The sequence below is a fragment of the Acanthochromis polyacanthus genome, chromosome 14 (genome assembly GCF_021347895.1).
Source record: "Acanthochromis polyacanthus isolate Apoly-LR-REF ecotype Palm Island chromosome 14, KAUST_Apoly_ChrSc, whole genome shotgun sequence".
Taxonomy (NCBI): Eukaryota; Metazoa; Chordata; class Actinopteri; family Pomacentridae; genus Acanthochromis; species Acanthochromis polyacanthus.
Window position 1 is genome coordinate 11530648 of NC_067126.1, and position 18392 is coordinate 11549039.

The 18392-nt window shown below is 39.9% G+C and overlaps 2 protein-coding genes across 5 annotated transcripts in view; both read left to right on the forward strand.

Annotated features, from left to right (window-relative positions):
* ift88 (intraflagellar transport 88 homolog) overlaps positions 1–9880 on the forward strand; it is a 31319-nt gene extending 21439 nt beyond the window's left edge. For 2 of the 4 annotated variants that reach the window (XM_022216947.2, XM_051959011.1), the window contains 4 exons: positions 2040–2054; positions 2260–2298; positions 5158–5271; positions 9145–9880. In XM_022216947.2, the coding sequence (XP_022072639.1) occupies positions 2040–2054; positions 2260–2298; positions 5158–5271; positions 9145–9266 (290 nt within the window). In that variant the 3' untranslated portion in view covers positions 9267–9880. The remainder of the gene's footprint in view (positions 1–2039; positions 2055–2259; positions 2299–5157; positions 5272–9144) is intronic. The other 2 variants (XM_022216948.2, XM_022216949.2) reach the window with 2 other exon arrangements.
* A 351-nt stretch (positions 9881–10231) lies between these two features.
* On the forward strand, positions 10232–13525 carry il17d (interleukin 17d). The gene is made up of 2 exons (XM_022216950.2): positions 10232–11203; positions 12403–13525. The coding sequence occupies exons 1-2, from the start codon at positions 10896–10898 to the stop codon at positions 12722–12724; spliced, it is 630 nt and encodes a 209-aa protein (XP_022072642.2). The 5' UTR covers positions 10232–10895; the 3' UTR covers positions 12725–13525.
* Positions 13526–18392: the final 4867 nt, after the last annotated feature.

Genomic DNA, 18392 nt, shown 5'->3' on the forward strand with positions numbered 1-18392 from the left:
AGTGAGGGAGGCCACCAAGACACCTATGATCCCTCTGAAGGAGTTGCAAGTTTCAGCAGCTGAGATGAGAGCCTGTGCAAACAACAGCTCATGCTCGTTCTTCACCAGCTATAGCTTTATGTGCTAATGGTAAATGTCAACTAGAGTTCACCAGAAGATACGTAGGAGGCTCTGAAGTCAAGTGGAAGACAGTTCTTTGATCTGATGAGACCAAAATTGAGCCTTTTGGGCCATCAGAACAGATGTTATGTTAAGTAAACACCAAACACTGTAAATCATCACAAACACACCATCCTCACTGTGAAGCATGGTGGTGGTGGCATCATGATGTGAAGCACGGTGGTGGTGGCATCATGATGTGTAGCATGGTGGTGGCAGCATTGCGATTTGGGGATGTTTCTTGGCAGGAGGTCTTGGAAGGCTTGTAAAGATAGAAATGCTTCACAGTATAAGGAAATTGTGGAGGACAACCTGATGCAGTTTGCAAAAGAACTGTGGCTTGGGAGAAAATTTATTTTCCAGCAAAACAGTGACCTGAAGCAAACAGCCAAAGCTACACAGAAACGGTTTGAAGACAGCAAGGTGACTGTTGTGGAGGCCAAGTCAGAGCCCAGACCTAAATCCAAGTGGGAATCTGTGGCTGGATTTAAAAAGGGTTGTTTACTTTCAATCCTGGTGCAACCTGACAGCTTGAGCAGTTTTGCAGTGTCCAGATGTACAAGGCTGATTTGTTAATTCTTCTCAAAAAATCCAAAACATTTTAGCTATAATTCATCGTTGAAAAGCAGTAAAGTTTGACAACTTCCAAGGGGGCACTCTATCATGGGTAGGTTTGTGTTTCAAACACAACTTTTTGGCACCACCTTAAATGTGTCTGTTGCAATGTTTGAAAAAGAAACCAAACATTATATTAGACTCCACACAGGTTTGCAGTGTTGTTTAGACTGTGTTTAATTATATTTAGGCAAAGTTCTATTATTATTTGTGTTGAAATGACATCTAGAGTTTGAGAAGTTTGCTTTTTTTCCCCCTTGTATAATTAAAAAAGGATAAAACATCTGTTAAAATTCTTCAAAGTATAGTATCAGAATACATTGTTTGATGCTGCTACGAAAGTTTAAACAGTACCGAGCCTATAATAGTTGATCTTAGCACCAAAACCATATGTTTATCACATCATCACCATCTTTCCCATCACATTCATTATGTTCTTCATATGTCACCACCTCTTTTTTTCCCCCCTTCTTTGTGCTGTTCACACATGCTGCAGCAGACATCTCCACACCTGTCCTCACCTCTCCTAAGAAGTCCAGCATTATGGGTATTTTTCTTTACACCATGCTGAGTGCAGACTATACTTTTGTTCGTAGTTGTGTTCTTTCATAAATACTGTGATTAGAGGTAATTAAAGGAACTTTGTTGGTATTGGGAGATGTACGTCACCAACAGGTCAGAATAACAGCCCTCATTGGTTTACTAAATTACTAATAACTGTCCATAATGGTTTGGAATACAAAGTGGTCCATGTTGAATGTAAATGCAGCTTCGGGATCAGGCTGTAGAATAAGCAGCCCTGAACACATCAGTCCTGAACCACAGAAAACACCAAAGAGACCAAACTTCCACAGTGTTAGCACTCCTTCACTACAGACCCACAACAAATACAGGCTGGCTCTAATACTGGAAAACTGGCCCATCAGCAAATTTCAAATGCAATCCAGACAAACTAGAGAGTTGCCAAAAACTGTAACAAGTACCAAACTTTCTCTGCTGTGCAGCTGAACGTCTGTGGTTGAGTCCTGTAGTGTAGTTAAGTATATATATCAGACACCTGTTAATGTACTTGCTGCTCCACCCTGCCAAGACTTATATATTCCGTTAAAATACCTCATTTTTTTATTTGCTTAGTAGTGCCAGAGCTTGTAACTGGATCACTTGACGTCATCCAACATTGTCTTACATGTTCAGTCTTTCATATTCCTACATGAGCTGTTTAACTAAACCATCGATCCTTTTCTTATGTTCTTGTGGCACAACAGATGATGTCAAAGCAGGTGAGATAATGGAGGTTTTAAAACACACACTGATTCATTCTCATCAGCACTCATTTCACGTAGTGGACTTAAATGCTTCTCTCTGTCTGATTTGTGTTTTTCACTCGACAATTTTCAGTCCAACTCTTGTTCTTTTTGTCTTTCTGCTTCTCTGGCTCTTCTGCCTTCATCTGTATTCTCACTCTGCTTCTGCTTTGCTGCCCAGAATCTAAACAGTTGAGTCCAGTGTTGGACTCAGGGAGAGGTACGTAAGACTCAGAAATAAAAAGGTGAAAGATGCAGGTTGTAGGATTGGACTTGTGGCCATTTTTACTTGGACAAGATAGAAAAACTGATGTGTTCTTGTTTTATCTGGTGTCGTCATCCAGAGGGGATTTCAGACATCTGTACATCTGCAGTTTAACAAAATGCTCAAGAATTGAACTGAGCATTTGCTTTTAACTGTACAGCCTCAAGACCTGCCAAAGAGCTGTGCACCAAAACAACTCTTAATTTCATTGTAGCAACACTCTTAGTTTGCATTTTGAGGAGCTCACAGCATTCATTAATCCGCTAAACGATGATCAGTCACACAAAGTCTCTGGTGAACATCTTACTAATTTCTTTTCTAGTTTAAAGTGTTGATACTTTTAGAAGTTAAGAATTACACTTAAAACCCTCTGAGTGAAGCGCTGCAAACGGACACTGCAGAAGTGGGTGTTTTTCAACAGTTTTCCTAAGTCAAGAAATCTAACTATGGTCAAAACACCTGAACCTGATCCAGAAATCCTCTGACAGGCAGCTGTGATGTTGGACTGTGGTTGATGTTTGCACTGAGTGCTCTCACACAGGAGAAAGAGACTGATTACCTAAACTTTTTCAGGTATTTGAAAAAAACCTTGAGTGCACCTGAGAGTTTTCCATCTCTCCTGTAAAATCTGTGTATTTACAGAAATGTATAGTGTGTGGTTTGAAGAGGGTGTGCAGGTTTGCAGCGCTCTCATGATTGACATTCAAGCTGAAGGTTTTTCTCACATAGCCAAACCTGCTTCAGTCTTTGATTTAAACCAGGAAAAAAAAACTTCACAGAGTAAAAAAAGTGTCAAATCCTCAATCTATTCCTTTAACATTATATTATTTTAATATGTTGTATTATTTCTTTGTTCAAATGGAGAACCTGCATTAAGGTACATTCATTTATGATTTTTTAAAGGCTTTGTTTGACCCTTTTATGCTTGTATATTGTTGCTTTTCAGTTTGGTTTAAAAGTGAGCTGTACAAGCCAGAAAGTTGTCGTCTATATTGATCAACATCTCCATCAACTCCTGGGAGAGAAATGTTACCATTAGTTGTGCTGAGGAGCTGCATAAAAGTTATTTATTGCGTCTGTAATCGTGGAAACTGTTGCACACGATTAATTCTGAGTTCTTCCAACCTGTTGTCATTCCACACATTCATGTATCCCAGTTGTGTATTATAAAAGAGAAATGCCACTGAGACTCTCTGAGCAAACGGAGAAGAGAAAAAAAAACAGTTTTCCAGCAGAGGTTTCGGTTTGCCAGCAGCTTGCGAGGCCTCGTGTGAAATATTTGGGACTGTGAGTGAAGGTGGAATATCGGGCCTCCTTCCTGTTTTTCAGCTTTCTGCCACTGATCTCCTCAGTTTCCAAGGCTACCTGGCAGCCAGATGTTGGCTGCTGCCGACTGTAATCATGTCTGACCTTCAGTTCACTACAGTGTTCTGTCAGGGCATCATTTAAGCCTGGAACACACACACACTCCAACATATTCAGTACATCCAATGAGGAGCACCAGCTGAATATAAGATGCCAAGGAGCCCAGCTGGTTCTGTTATTTAGCAGCTAGGAGGATGTAATACCTGTTGTATTTTAACTAAGAGATGGTGTCTTGCAACTGTGATGGCTCAGTTAAGAGGGTTAGGTAATTAAATAAAATGTAATCAATATCTGTTAAAAAAAAAACAAAACAAAACATGGTCATAAGTATTTAAATAAGTTGGGATGAGGTTGATCTGTAGTACACTATGTTCAAAAGTTTGGGGTACTTAGAAATATTTTTTTCAAGAAAATCTTTTTTTTTCAATGAAGATAACATTAAATTAATCAGAAGTACAATCTAGACACTGTTAATGTGGTAAATGACTATTCTAGCTGGAACCAGGTGATTTTTCATGGAATATCTCCATAGGGCTACAGAGGTCCATTTCCAGCAACCATCACTCCTGTGTTCTAATGCTGCACTGTGTCAGCTAATTGTGCTGAGAGCTTAATTGATGATTAGAAAACCCATGTGCAGTTATGTTAGCATGTGAATAAAAGTGTGAGTTTTCATGGAAAACGAAATTACCTGAGTGAGCCCAAACTTTTGAACAGTAGTATGTATTTGCAGTATTGCTCCGATGCTTTGGTAAGAGTCAAGTAAAAAAAAAAAAGCTACCAAAATGACTAAGAGCAGAAGAATATTAGCCAAGCTGAAGCTCTGGCAACTGCAGTATGATAATATTTTGCTGAAAAACCTGCTGCATCACTTTAATAATGTATATTTAGCTGTGTTCAAAACAGCCAATTTAAAGTCAGTTCAGCACAATACATCTGGAATATTAATTATTGTGCTTTAGGAATATGTCAGAACTTCATTAATTATTTGATTAGCTGTCAACTTTTACATTATCAGTAGTTATGATAATCATTTATTTGAGTCGAGTATTTTGTTAAGGGTTTAAAAAAAAGTCTTTGGCTCTAGCTTCCTAAATCTGAATATTTTCTGGTTTGTTTACTTCTTTACTTCAACAAACTGAATATTTTTGGACAAAATAAGATTTCTGAAGACATCATCTTTGACTTTGGGTGACATTTTTCATCATTTTTTGACATTTTATAGACCAATCAACTAACCGATTTAAAAAAAAATCTAATTTCGCAATTCAGAATGTGCAAAAGCTTCACCGGCTACAATTACTTGCACTGTTGGGGTTAAATTGTCCTTTGGCAACACAAACTGGTTCTGCTTTACCTCTGTCACAACAGTTGATTCTGATTATGATTGATGCTGTAAAAAGTTTATAATTTATTTTGTGTGTGTACCTTCATGTGTGTTCTGTGCAGACAGCGGCCACAGCAGCAGCAGCAGCAGCATTAAAGGAGAACGTCTGAGCGCCAAGATGAGATCTCTTCCTGGTTCTAATGAGCCCTACGAGACCAGCAGCCCCAAAGAACTCGGTGAGGAAACAGTTGAATTTCTCTGCAGTTAATTCCTAGACATAAACCACCCGAATGATTATCTTATTTATCTTTGAACCTTTTGTGTTGTTGAACTACCTTGAGGCTTTGCTAGTTTATTATATATAAAATAATAACACACAATCAGGAGGTTTTCTTGGACAGTTTAGCTCCTTTGGTGGCATTTCAAGCCACTAAAATGCAACTTAAGAACATTTCAAAAGATTGAGAGACCGTGTTGAAGATGAACAGTTCTTACATATCATTTCTAATCAGCATATGAAGATATGATAAATGGTTTGAAACAGGCTGTAATGTAGTTGTAAATAAATTCATATTCATGTATAATCAGTTTTATGTGTATGGCTGGTGTATGAGCAGATAATGAATAACAATACAGTTAAACAAAAAACAGTTTAATATGTGGTTTTGTTGACAAATATTTTACATTTGCACACCAAATGTCATTTTACCTGCAAATGGGCCTAAATAATTACTGAATTTCGAATCTGAATCATCTTTCAAAACAGTGAAATATAAGAAAATATGATACAGTCTGACACAGGGTTCAAACTGTGGTGTCTATAGTTCAGAAGTTTGGGGTCACCTAGGCAATTTCATGTGCTAACATAATTGCACAAAGGTTTTCTAATCATCAATGAGCCTTTCAACACCATTAGCTACACAATGTAGCATTAGAACACAGAAGTGATGGTTGCTGGAAATGTTCCTCTGTATCCCTATGGAGATATTCCATTAAAAATCAGCCGTTACTGGAAATCATTGAGCTCTAGTGTCAAATGCAAATTATAGAATGCTTGTATAAACGTTTGTTTGCTGCTTACTGACAATTGTACAAAACAGAATCAGCTTACACATCTGTTTCATCCTGAATAAAACAATACGGCAAATCCATTTTCCTTCAGCATAGTATTATTGCAGGAAATCCTTCGACCTGAATGACTGAAATTCTTCACAGACAAATCAGGGCTTCATTTTCCAAAAGCCTCTTGAGGAAAAAATGATCATAAAATCCATTTTTACAACCTTTGTGTTTTATACAGCTATTAGGTTTTTGTTCCCCCTAAAAACACTCTGACTGAATTTCTTCACCTACAAGTTATTGTAGGTAAACAACCTATTCATAGGAGTGTTTTAAGAAGGAAAGTTTTTATTGTTTTTGTTCACCCTGGTGTTCTTTGTTAGGTTTCATTTCAAGTAAAATTAGGTTAGATTCAGCTTTGTCATTGTACAAAAAATTTTTTTTTAGCATCTAACCAGAACTACAAAGCATCAGTAAAGTGCTTTATTTCAGTTTGGTATGTAGAGTAGGTTACAGTATAAACAGTAGGGACAGAACGCTGTGAACAAAAATGACTGGTGTTTGAAATAGAAAACAAAACCAATGTACGTAAGACACATAAATTCAACAATTGATTTGCGCAGCTCATATACGTGTTTCTGTGTCTCTGATACTCATCTCCTAATCTCCAACAATAAGGTGACTATAACATGACAGAAGCCTGTTTAACAGACGTTATTGTTTGTTTTCGAGCCACTAATTCCAAGAATAAAGCATTTCTATGTATCCTTTACAGAATTTTATCTTTGTGATTGTTGATTTGTGTATTCTTAGAGTCATGAAACACTGGATAAGATGTTAAATTATCCTTTGTGCCAGTAGATGGTGTGCACTCACATGAGGTATACCTTGATATGGGATGGAAGGAGTGTATGACTTGGGAAAGATGTTACTTTCGGGACACATCATCAGTAGTGTGCCTTTAAATCATAGGGTGTTTCGGCCTTTTAAACACTAGACACCCTCCTCAAAGGTGGCCAGCAACAGGCTGATCAAGCCTCAGCTTGTGTTCGTGCCAAATCATACTGCATTAACCTGGTAATGCAGGAACAGGGAACTAAAGCCCTAACTATAGTCCTTTGCCAGTGGCTCGAGGACACAATCGGCACTATCTCAGTAACCTAAACTGACGGAAAATGCTGTGGAATGAATGGCATAGGATAGCCCATGGGGCTATCCCATGCCCCATGGGCATGCCCCACTGAGGCAGTGGCGTCCAACTCCCTGAGCCAGCTCCTAAGCTGGCCGCATACCTCAAGTGAATTATATTGCTGTTCTATGAGCCCAGTAAGGGTCCTTCCGTTTGATCCATATCCACTGACTGCTTCTTTCGGCCGCTTCAGAGACTGATCTTATCGTCTGCTGCAGAGCCTGTCCGCGGATGCCTATGTCTTTCAGCAGCCTGATGAACGAAGCAGCCACAAATCCTCTACATCCCACTTCAACCGGATAGACTTTTGGATTCCATCCTCGTTGTGTCTTGACATAACACACAACTAATATACAGTTAAAAGTTATTTTAAAATCATCTGACATCAGCTGACGTCAAAAATCTCTCAATTCTGTACACATGTATTCAGTCTTAGGCTACGTTTATACGAGGACCATCTTAACAGAAAACGCAAAAGTGGCGTCTTGTCATTTCACGTTTAGACGAGCAGTTTTGAAGGAAATCTGCGTATATACGGTGACTCTATAGTGTGTGGAATTCGATTGGATATGCATGCCAGGCAGCTGGGTGGCGCTGTGATAAAACTCCGCCATATCTCCTTTTTCGGATCTCCGCCGCGGTAAATGTTCATGAATGGAATCTGTACAGATTCTGCACGTTTGTTGGTACGACTCCTGTAGTGTACATACAGGACTGCCAGAGTTGCATGAAGGTATGAAGGATGGAAATATCACACATCTTTGTTTACGTCCTTGTACCGGCTGGCAAACCAAAGCACTGGTGCACGTATGTGACGTAATCGCGTGTGCGACGTGGTCAGATCTCGGCAAAGTTTTGCGTTTTGCTGTTTAGACGGAAACGTAACTGCGGAGAGTTTTCAACTTTTCCACTCTGGAGGCCGGTTTCAAATTTTTGCGTTTTTAAGCCCCCAAAACGCCGTCCTCGTATAAACGATAGGGTGTTTTGTTGAAATATTTTGACATTTTTACCTGCAAGCGTCCTCATGTAAACGGCCCCTTAGTGTCATGGTTCCACTCCAGCTCCTGCCCCTTTTTCTCCTCTGTTCCCTCCTCTCCCTCTCTCTCTCTCCCAATCACTCGCCCTCTGGCTGCCGGCTGATTACTGCATAGGCTTCAGCTGCAGTTAATCAGCCAACCCCACTCACCTGCTCCCCTCCTTTGCCATAAAAGCCCGCTGCTTCCCTCAGTTGTTGCTGGATCATTGTTTGACCTGCCGTCCCCGACAAACCCAACTCCTTCTGGACTACGTCAAGTTTTTTTTTTTTTGGACCTTTCTGCTTTCCCCTTGGACTCAGTAGTTGTTTATGGACCTCTGCCTGGTTTCTCCTTAGTTTCCCTGAGTGTGTGTACTCCCCCATAGTTCTGTTGTGTTTGACTGCTTGGTTTTCACGCTGCCTCCTTGGTCTAGTTCTTGGTCTGTAGCAGTTTTGATTTTTGGTTAATAAATCCCATTTTCCTTTAACACCTGTTGCCTGTCTGTTGAGTCTGCACTTGGGTTCTACCACCCCCTTCTCGTAACACTTAGGTGTTTGCTTTCTAGTTCTTAATTTATTTTTTTGTACCTTTTTAAATCTTATTCTGTATGTCACATTTCTACATTTATATTATATTCTTTATCTCAGAACCTTCTAAGTGTTTATTAAATGTCTACTGTTGCACAGAGAAGGAGTAAGGTCATCTCAATCCTTGGTATGTCATGTACATATTGAAGAATTGACAATAAAGCTGAGTTTGACTTTCTTTATGAAATGTGTGTTGAAGTGCTGTGTACCTCCAGGACATTCATTACAAGCAAAATGTTGTGTTCCTCTTGTGTGCAGATGCTTCCTACGTGGATCCACTCGGGCCTCAGATGGAGAGACCAAAGACAGGAGCCAAGAGGCGAGTTGAGGATGACGACTTTGCCGATGCAGACCTGGGAGATGACCTGCTGCCAGAGTAGCTGCTTCAGCCTTCAACTCCTTATCAGGACATTTTCTGTTTGGCACCTTCATCAGGAAAGAACACAAAAGCCTCACCACAAAACCAGAACATTTTAAACTCGCACCTTCTGCAGACCTTTAGAGGGTTCAGAGACTCCTCCGAATTGAGGAGTGAGATGTTTTTACTCCTCTCAGTCTGATCATCTGAGTTACTTTCTCAGATAATTTTGTTAAAGGTACATGTTTACACAGTGCAGTCTGGAAGTATTTGGACAGTTTTCTTGTGGTTCTGTGTTCCAGCTGTGGGTTTAGCATGAAACTATGAGGTTAAAGTGTTTTAACTTCAATTTGAATGTATTTAAATTCATATCTGAGTGCAGAGATTACTTGTGGACATGCTGTTCCTAAGATGTTTTACTGTCACCCTGTGTGTTGGAGTTTGGTGCCAAACAAATGGATAAACATTTCTCCATTCTAATACTTTTAAATGCACTGTATGTTTCCATGTGCGAGTCTGGGAAATCCATCAACATGATGTATGAAACATATGTAGTCCATCCATTTCAGTCCCTATTTCATTTGTATTTATTCCTAAAATGAACATCGATTTTTTAAATTAAAATGTCTTTATTTCTTTGTTGCTTATTATGTAATAAAAATAAATTATTCTCTCAAGAAGAAAATTGATCAGTTTCATCACGAGCAGAACAAACTTTAGCTGTAAACCAGGTGGTCTGAGGTTTTTATTTATTTTTATTTTTTTAAAGCACACAGACTCTGGTCGCTGTATTCAGTGAAGCTTTAAGTGGCTTTTTTATATGTGTAATATAATTTAAACCTTTTGCCTCAAATAAATCTTAATGTCACTGATTCACACTAAGTGACAGCGAGAATGGAGTCTTTGAAGGAAAAAAGAATCACAAATACGTGGCCTTTGCGTTTAGAAATGATTTGTGGCTGTTTGACCTGGACTCCATAGTTGCTCTGTGAATCCGGAGCTGAGGTTTTAAATATCGCTGGTTCCACTTCAGCTGGGGAGTGACGCTGGATCTGGTGCGCAGCCAGAATCCAGCAGCAGAGCGACACAGCCAACAGTCTGCACTTCCCACTCACGTCAGGAGCTGCTCTCATGAACGTTGGCTTCTTCTTCTTCTTTTTTATTGCCAAGGCCACAAGTTTAATGACGAGACTAAATCTCTCAGTTCCTCAGTCTGATTCAGACTCGCTCTGACTGGCGGATCACTCTGTTCCTGTGCGCTTCACTCAGATTTTGCGCACGCGTCGCCGGCGGGAAGCGAGCAGAAAACGTCCTTTGTGCCATTTTCCCTCGTCTTTAAAAGAAAGTACTAGGTGTTAAACGTCCAGCTCGTTCATAATTTCGATTTTTAAGGTAGTTATTCTTCCTGGCGACGCTGTGGATGCGTTGTGCCAAAATGTTTCCTTGGCGGCGCGCCTGTGCCTCGGTTTTAACGCCAGGACTGGGGAGTGTTTGCTGGTTTTCCCTGGATTATAACAGAAGAAAATAACTTGCTTGGGACAAAACTGCCCCAAAAGGTCACTTCTGTTCTGATAATCTACCTGTCATCTTTTAAAAAGGCTAAGGTGTGTTTTCAGTGAATACGCATTTTTGGCACGAGAGGAACGCAGTGATGCCGCGTCGGATCCGCGTCCTGCTGCTGCTGCACCTGGCTGTGCTGCTGTCCGGTTGGCCCACCGGGGCGGTTCGGATCCGAAAGAAGGCCACCAGGACTCGGTCTTGTCTGGACCTGCCGGAGGAGGTTCTGGAGCAGATGTTCGGGCGGCTCTCAGTCGGAGTGATGAGCGCTTTTCATCACGCTCTGCAGCTGGAGCCGCAGGAGAAGCTCAACCTGACCTGCCCGAGCACCTCGCGGACCCTGACCGACAGCAAGACCCGCCTCCCGGTCAACCTGCGCAGCGTCTCCCCCTGGGCCTACAGGTGAGAGCAGCTGGGACATTGGAACTAGTGTTTTCTACAGTATTCTGTGGATAAATAAAATATTTATTTGGCACAATTGTTTTTACATTAGGCTGCTGTTTTATTATATAGTTTTCATATTCACTGTGTTACCTCTGATTCAAATTACTTCGTATCAGTTTCTTTGCTTTAAAAATTACATTCAGAGATGGGAAAAAGTAAAATATTGGATACTTAAACCAAAACCAAACATCCAAACAGTATTTTAATACCATGAATATATCTCTATGTCTTATTTAATTGTTGACACATGGTAATAAATTCCATTAATAATAATTTTCTAGAATAATTTCTGAGTTTTACCTTCATACTGCAACACTGCGGGACTGATTTTAAAATTTCCTCATCAGTTCTCTCTTTCTAAATGACACCTTTATAATTAAAATATCTTCTAACAACAAAGATGTTTCTTAAAAACATGTCGGAAGTGTTGCTTTGTAAATGATTTATAAAACAGAGTAAACTTTGCTAAATAAAGTTGTAAAGCATGTAATAATGGGTTGCTCTTTCAAAGTAAGTGTATCTACCACAAATATTTTGATTTACTTTGATTTTAAAGTTTGACAGAAAAAAAATAACTGATTTGGCTCTAACTAACTGTGTTAATTTGAGAAAAATAACAGAAACACCACAGATTGTTTAAAAAAATGCTAAATCTCTCCATTGTTTGACCAGACTTTTTTGCTATTTGCACCAAAGTCTTGTGTTTGTGCAGTGCAAGTTTGTCATATTTATGCAGTTGTTATATTAAATATATCAGTATTGTCAATGGAATCATGACCTCATATAAAATACTTTATATTACCTTTTCAGGTGTTTGCTTCCACTGTATGAGCTGCAGTATGTTTTCTGGCTTTAAGAACTTCTCGTATTCTCCTTAATCATGTTTCTGGCTTAAAATAACAAATTTTGTGCTGCAGCAGCTGAAAAATGTTCAAAAATTCTCATTAATCACCCACTTTATTACAGAAAAACAATAGCTTGATAAGTGACTGTGGGTGAGTCACACAAAAACTAACCTTAAATGCTCCCTGACCATCACAGCTCTGCAAATGTCAAACTACAGATATATGTTTTGTTGTGTGTTCAACCTGTAATCTCTCACATTTAAGAGCACTGAAGCAGTTTTTCTTGTGTTTCTTTATAATCCGTGTTTCCAGGCTCTCCTACGACCCCAACAGATATCCCCGCTACATCCCTGAGGCCTACTGCCTCTGTAAAGGCTGCCTGATCGGGCCTTACGGTGAGGAGAGCAACCAGCACCGCAGCACTCCGGTCTACACTCCGTCTGTCGTCCTGAGGAGGACGGGATCATGCATTGGCGGCCGACACTCCTACGCTGAGATCTACGTCTCGGTGGCCGTTGGATGCACTTGTGTGTCGCTGCAGGAGAAGGAACGGGACGGACAGAACAGCAACCAGAGTCTGGAGGGACGAGAGAAGAAAGCCAGGCAGCTGTTCTCTGCAGGAAAGAAAGCATGAAGGAAGCAGGACTGTGGTTCTCCAGATAGGTCTTTACGTCAAAGCTTCATCTGCATTTGTTGGTATTTTTCCCCACCGATACATGTTACACGTTTGGATAGAATGTTTCATTACGAAAACAAAGCTAATGACGACATTTTATTGTCTATTTTGAGCTTAAATAAGATGTTTTGTTTGGTCTGCCTTTACTACTGGCTTGTTTTTATCTACACTTAAAGATGTCTGGACTACAGCTGTACAAGGATCTTCTCTGCAGAAAAGGAAACATGAAGGAAGCTGGACTGTGGTTCTTAAGATGACAACAAAACCACATTTGTTTCCCCTCATCGACATTTCCAACATTTAAAGGGATTAAACATCTAAAGTTGGAGCTCCTGGAACAAGTACAAGTTGAACATTTGGATGAAGAGTTGAACGAAGAACATAAAGCTAATAAGGACATTTTATTGTCTATTCTGAGTTTAAATAAGACGTTTTATTGGGTCAACTTTCACTGTTGCCTTGTTTTATATTTACACTTGACAAAGACGTCTGGACTACAGCTGAGCATGGAGACAAAAAGGACAACAGAATGAATCTGCACCTGGAGAGACTTTGTCTGAAATCAGTCCCCATACACTATACAGTGCACTTTGTAGGGGTGATGGCATTTCCAGTGACTTCTGACGGCTATTTTTAGAGTGTTAAGACATATTTTCTACAGAATGTACCTTTTTTATATGTGGAACTTGTCAAAATGACAACAGGAATGAAACAAATCCATGAGTTATAGTGTGGAAACATTAAAGTTAAAAACAATAATTTGTTTTAATCTGTTTATGATTTGATTTGACAAAAAAATGTTCATTTCATTTATTTATTTTGGAAAACATGCTTAGTATGATATGAATTTATCACTACAATCCCAGCCGGTTCACATCAGTCTGTGTGTTTTAACTGAGCAACAGCAGTGAAGTAATTAACAGCACAGAGAGTGAAAATGTCGCTTTTTTTCTGAGGAGCTTCCTGCAAAGTTCACTATATAGTAATATCTATAGGTGGAGGTAATGAGTGGATGATTTTGGACACAGCCAGGTCTGAAAAAATTCTCAGTTGCATCTAATGAAACTCTGACAGCCGAAGGTTTTCTTCAGCCAAAAGTCCAGAGCACATTTTATTTTACTTTTGTATTCAACCAGGCAGATAGTTTAGCTTCGAGAAACTAATCTGACATTTCCTCCACTCGTCCCTCGACAGAAATCTCAGATAATCAACCAGAACACATGAAATCTGACCTATCAGTCTGAACATTTCCCACTAAAAATAAACGAGAACATGTGTATTTGGAATCTGGGTGGATCAGACCTTTGAGAATTAAACCAAGCAAATACTGACCAAAGAAATAAAACTCCTCATTTATCAATAACCTGATCAATGCTGCCACCTACTGATGATCATGGGGCTTTTCCTGACACGGACTTAAACATCTTTGTGTCCTCTTTCCTCCTGTTAAAGTGTTTGTGAGGATGTGACAGGTAGGATACGCCATTAAAGGGATTAAAAGATTCATTTCTGAGTAGAATATAAATTATAAACTTTGACAACAGTGACAATGTGCCATCTCTGATTTACCTGAAACTTTTAAATCATAAACTATGATTATGATGAAATAGATATATAAATACTTTCTGAGATACATTTATGAAAAAATTATTGCCCATTAAACCACTTTCAACAGCTTTATTACAGTTTTTCACAATTGCTAAAACACTAAACCCCATTCTCTGAACCAAATTCTCAGTGGCCTAAACTCATTTTTCGAATCAAACACTCCTTTGGCGAAAACTTAAACACTGTTCAGGTCCTATGCTCAATTTGCAAAACTCATCTGCTCTTTTTTGCAAAACCTTAGACACATTCTCAGTCACTAAACACATTTCACAACATTTTTGCAAAATTGTAATCACTGGCAGCAAAATGTGAACACAACTCCAACACGGCTGTCATCTTTTACACACAACAACTCAAAATGTAACACACATGTCTCTAATGATGTGATCAGACCAAGTGGGAAGGATAAAAGCCAGTTCAGAGTGCACAGGTGGCACATGTGCTTCCATGGACAATGGATGGAAACATACAAAGAGGCAGAAGAGTTCGCGTGAGAGGTGGTGGACGAGGAAGAGGAAGAGGAAGAGGAAGAGGAAGGGGAAGACCTAGAACAGTCATCACAAATGAAATTCGGGCAACTATTGTCCACCATGTCCTAGTTCATGGGATGACAATGAGAGAGGCAGGACAAAGAGTCCAACCCAATTTGAGCAGGTTCTCTGTCAGGACATTCAGAGAAGACAACAGGTAGTTGTGTCTTCGACATACATGTATTTACTGTATATGTTTTTGACATCAAGAATACTACTGTACTTTACTGTAAGTACTGTAATGCTCATTACAATACTGTTTTTACTGGCTGGATATGTTTGTAAGTGCATTTTCCTCTTTGTAGAATTGAAAGACGACCACATGAGGGAGGAAGGCCTTCTATGTTCTCCCAACAGCAAGAATGACTCATTGTTGACATGGTCCTTCAACATAATGCCATCCAACTCCGGGATATCCAGCAGAGAGTGATTGAAGACCATGTCAACTTTGATGGAATCAACAGTGTGTGTCTGTCAACTATTGATCGTGTCCTCCAACGAAACAGACTCAGCATGAAACAAGTGTACAGGGTACCCTTTGAGCGCAACTCTGCAAGAGTCAAAGATCTAAGATATCAGTATGTGCAGGTAAGTGTAACCTACACACACTTTCTGCACTGATGCTTTCAGTACAACTCTCTGCTCAGAGGCCGACTGTTACTGTAGGCTAGTAGTTGCAGTTGCTCCTTTTACAGTACTGTAAACTATGTTGTATGTAAATCTGGAGTGCATACTGTAAATACACTATTGAAGTAGTCTGTCTTTCTGTATTACTTACTGTACTAAACTACTTATCTGTTTTTATAGAGTGTTTGAACTGGATTATATGGAAAGGCCCCATGAATACATTTTCATAGATGAAGCAGGGTTCAATCTGGCAAAAAGGGGACAGAGAGGCAGGAACATAATTGGTCAACGTGCCATTGTGGAAGTCCCTGGCCAGCGTGGTGGCAATGTCACCCTTTGTGCAGCCATAAGTAACAGGGGGGTTCTCCACTGTCATGCAAACCTGGGGCCATACAACACTGAACATCTCCTGGCATTTCTAGGTGGTCTACAGAATGTTATGACTGAACGTGAGCAGCAGAATCAGCAAGAAGTGTATCCTATATATGTCATAGTTTGGGACAATGTGAGGTTTCCCCATGTTGTCCTGATTCGTGAGTGGTTCACTAACAACCAGCGCTTCATCAAGGTTTTCCTTCCACCCTACAGCCCCTTCCTGAATCCAATAGAGGAGTTTTTCTCTGCATGGTGGTGGAAGGTCTATGACCAACAGCCCTACACCAGGGAAAATTTTTTCGAGGCAATGGAACAGGCCTGTGATGAGATAACTGCAGAGTCTTGTCAAGGCTGGGTTCGGCCCACCAGAGGGTTCTTCCCTCGTTGTCTGGCAAGGGAAAACATTGCCTGCGCTGTCAATGAAGTCCTCTGGCCAGACCCCGCACAAAGAAAAGATGTTGGAGACTGAATCTCAATGACCGTGACTATGCAGTAGTGTGCTTTTGTTTAGTTTGTTTTGTATTTATTTTTTGTTATGAAAGTGAATTTATATATCACTTTGACTTCAATGATTTTTTTTTTCTGCTAAATGCATTTACAGTAAAATAAACATTTTCTGTTCACTACATGGACTGCGTGCTGTGTCCTAAGTTATTTCATGTAGTGTCTGATGAATGATCTGAGGTGAACATGTTTTTATTTGCTGTGTGTAAGATCTGAACGCATAGTTTGGTTTTGAACACAGGAGAACTGGTTTTGAGGTGATAGTTTGATTTTTGACAGAAAAGTCTGAGGTTTTGTGAATGCAGTTTGAATTTTTGGATTTGTGTTTAAGGTTTTGAGAAAATGGGTAGAGGTTTCAAGAAATGTGTTTGAGCAACTGTGAAAAACTGTAATACCAATGTTGAGGTAAATCAGAGGTGGTCGAGCAACAACTGCAATTATAATTTGATGATTTGAGATGGAAGGACTGCACTGCACTTCAGTTATGTTCTAAATAAACACCAAAGAAAGGTTTTTAGCTGTAAAGGTGGAAGGTTAATAAAACTACTTAATGAATTTAAAATTGTAAAATATAGGATTTGGGATTATATGTGCCAATGCTGAGGAAGATCAAAGGATAAGAAAACCATAAAGATATCAGGGTATTTGGTGACACAACATAGTACATTATTGACAAATATTTTATATGGTTTAATATTTTTTATTATATACACATATATATATATATATATATGAGCACAATAAAGAACAAAATAACTGAAAGAAAAGAAAGCAAATAAATAATGGTGTCCTGGTGTAGACTGGCTCTTCATGATCTGCAGAAGATAAAGACATTTTTGTATTTTAGTAATATGCATATTTCAACTTTTACATGAGATAAAATAGCTTTTTTGTTGTTTTATTTTATTATGTCCTTGATTTATGCTGTTAAACCTGAAGGAAAATCAAAGCTGGTGGAGCAGAAATTCTTCTAAAAACAATAATAATATCATATATGACTTTATCTACAACTTACCTGTTGTTTGGGGCAGCTGGCTGCAGAATCTCCCTGATGTCATTACGGATCTTGGTCAAGAAGATTCTGTTCCCCCGCTGGTTAAAGTGCACCCCATCCGGAAGAAATACCTTTTCAAAGTGTCTGAGGGAGTGGTGCTCAATAACCCGGCCAGCGAAGCTTCCAGCAGTCTTGCTGATGTATCTGTTGACAATCTTACGGTCAGCGTTGATCTTGACAGGCTTCCCGTATCTCCAAGCCTTACGCTCGTTTATGGCTGAGAAGACGATGGCCATGGAGGGGAAGGCCTTGTGGAGGTGCACCAGGTCAGCCTGGATGTTGGCGGCATGTTCCATCGGAGACACGAGTCCGAGATCGTTGCCTCCAGCGTGAACCACCAAAACGTCGGGGGGAGACCGCTGGGCCAGCTCGGCGTAGAAACGGGGAATGACGCCGCTCCATCTCAGGCCTCCTTTGCCAAACCAGTGGACTCTGGCGTTCAGACCCAGATTGGCCCCGAACTCTTTGGGGGCCGCGTCCTCTGCTCGTCGGATGTAGCTGGACCCGATGATCCAGACTTTGGGCGGGGTCTCAACGACTTCAACCAGTCTTTTTGAGGAGGAGAAGTCTGAGGTTATTCTGAGGGGCGTCATGTCAGAGATCCTCATCTTCATGCAGTCAGAGGAGATCTCAGTGTCATCGGTCAGTTTTCTCTTCATCGGTTGCTCCATGATGGATTTCTGTAGGGCGGTATATAAGTAACGAAACATGAAAGCTAAATGTTAGGGCTGAAAAACAAAGTATTGCACTCTATATACACCTGAAAGTAAAATATTACACAGAATACTCAAACTGATTTAGCAGAAAAAGTCATATTACAAATGACATCTATAGTATAGCTCAGGTTTCAGCTGTCATTACTGCAGAAGAGGAGTGTTACAGTTTAAATGTGTGTACTTTCAGATTCTCTGGGAAAGATCAGGTCAGT